Here is a 2,500-nt window from a genome sequence, read left to right on the forward strand (position 1 = left end):
AGACCTAAAAATCACCAAAGACCTAAAAATCACCAAAAACCCTAGAAGTTACCAAAGACCTAAATATCACCATAGACCTAAAACCACCAAAGACCCAAAAGTTACCAAAAACCTAAAAAATCACCAAAAACCTAAATATCACCAAAGACCTAAATATCACCATTGACCTAAAAATCACCAAAGAACTAAAAACCACCAAAGACCTAAAAATCACCAGACCTAAAAACACCAATACTTGAAAATCACAGACCTTAACATGCTCCACTGTACAGTAAAAATGAAAACGAGCAATTCCTGTACTCACCTCCATGATGACATGGGACTGGGCGTCGAGGTCCACTTGGGGAGGCACGGATGCAGGCCTCGTGAGGTAGTAGGTGGCAGCGACCACAGCAGCGGCCGCTGCGATGCCACCGACCAGGCCTCCATACTCCTCCAGAAGACCTCCACGGGAGAGAAGAGAAAAGGGCGGTGTTATTTAATCCCATAAAGAAGAAATTAAAGAGATATATTTATATAATTTCAAAAAAGAGATTGAGATGTATTTTAAAAAATGGATAGAAGTGTTTAAATCACTTTTCTAGGAAAGAAGAGAAAATACGTTGTTATTTAATTCCATAAAGAAAAATTAAAAAGATACATTTGAATAATTCCAAAAAAGAAAATTAAAGAGATGTATTTATATAATTTCAATTAAAAAATTAATAGAAATGTCTAAATCACTTTTCTAGGAGAAGAGGAAAGGTGATATTATTTAATTCCATAAAGAAGAAATTAAAGAGATATATTTATTTAATTCCAAAAAAGAAGAGATTAAAGACATGTATTTGTATAATTCCAATCAAAAAATTTTATAGAAATGATTAAATCACTTTTCTAGGAAAGAAGAGGAAAGGTGATGTTATTTAATTCCATAAAGAAGAAATGAAAGAGAAATATTGTTTTATGATTCCAAAATAGAATTAGATTAAAGACATGTATTTCTATAATTCCAATTAAAAAAATTAATAGAAATGTTTAAATCACTTTTCTAGGAAAGAAGAGGAAAGGTGATGTTATTTAATCCCATAAAGAAGAAATGAAAGAGAAATATTTATATAATTCCAATAAAATAAGAGATTAAAGAGATGTATTTATATAATTCCAATTCAGAAAAATGATAGAAATGTTTAAATAACTTTTCTAGAAGAGAATAAAAAGGTTGATGTTATTTAATTCCATATAGAAGAAATTAAAGATATTTTTAAATAATTCCAAAAGGGCGAAATGATTAAATCACTTTCCTAGGAGAGAAGAGAAGAGAAAACGTGATATTTATTTCTATAAAGAAGAAATATAATTTCAATTAAGAAATTTAATAGAAATGTTTAAATCACTTTTATAGGAGAGAACAGAAAATATGATATCTAATTTCATAAAGGAGAAATTAACAATCTATTCATATAATTAGAAATGAAGAAATTTAATAAAAAATTTTAAATCCCTTTTCTGGGAGAGAAGAGAAAAAGTGATGTTATTTAACTTCATAAAGAAGAAATTAAACAAAAACATATTTTCATAATTCAAAAAAAACATATTTTCATAATTCAAAAAAAAAAAAAAAAAAAAAAAAAAGTTTAAATAATTTTTCTAAGAGAGAAGAGAAAATGTGATGTTATTTAACTCCATAAAGAAGAAATTAAACAAAAACATTTATTCATAATTAAAAAAAAAAAAATAATAAAAATGTTTAAATCACTCATCTAAGGGAGAAGAGAAAATATGATGTTATTTAACTCCATAAAGAAGAAACAAAAGATATATATTTATATAATTAAAAAAGAAGAAATTTAATAGAAATGTTTAAATCACTTATCTACGAGAAGAGAAAATGTGATATTAAAGAGATTTACTTATATAATAAAAAAAAGAAATTTAGGAGAAATGTTTGAATTACTTTTCGAGGAAAGAGAAAAATATGATATATTATACCATAAAGAAGAATTAAGATAAATATTCAAATAATTTCTATAGAAGAGAAGAGAAAAATGTGATAAATTATTCCATAAAGAACAAATTAATAGAAATATTTTTATATAACTAAATATATAATTAAAAAATGAAGTTAAATAGAAATAATTAAATCACTTTTCTAGATCCTTTAAAATGTTGTTTTAGGAATTTTATATTTCATGTATTTTCCTAAATGTTTTTGTTTCCAAAATAAAAATTGTTTTATGAAATATTTTTCTAAAAATGAGAAATTAAATGGAAATAATCAAATAATTTTTCTAAATCACTGAATGATTTTTAGGTATAATATTTGTTTTTTAATTGTTCCAAAAAGATTGTTTTATAAAATATTATTTTGCTTATAATAAAAAGGTCGAAAACGGTTAATCTAAAAATTCTGGTGCGTAAAATTGATGAGATAAATTAAGTAAATATTTAATTAGCAATTTTAAAGTATTTCCTTATTTTCTTGTGTTAATATTATTCGTTTTTATATTTCTTTCCATTT

The 2,500-nt window shown here is 24.5% G+C and overlaps 1 protein-coding gene across 1 annotated transcript in view; it reads right to left on the bottom strand.

The window, feature by feature from the left end:
* LOC137627350 (uncharacterized) overlaps window positions 1-2,500 on the bottom strand; it is a 22,061-nt gene that overhangs the window by 8,714 nt on the left and 10,847 nt on the right. Inside the window, exon 2 of the mRNA XM_068358434.1 lies at window positions 305-444. Within this exon, the coding sequence (XP_068214535.1) occupies window positions 305-444 (140 nt within the window). The remainder of the gene's footprint in view (window positions 1-304; window positions 445-2,500) is intronic.

This window comes from Palaemon carinicauda, chromosome 35 (assembly GCF_036898095.1).
Source record: "Palaemon carinicauda isolate YSFRI2023 chromosome 35, ASM3689809v2, whole genome shotgun sequence".
Classification (NCBI taxonomy): domain Eukaryota; kingdom Metazoa; phylum Arthropoda; class Malacostraca; order Decapoda; family Palaemonidae; genus Palaemon; species Palaemon carinicauda.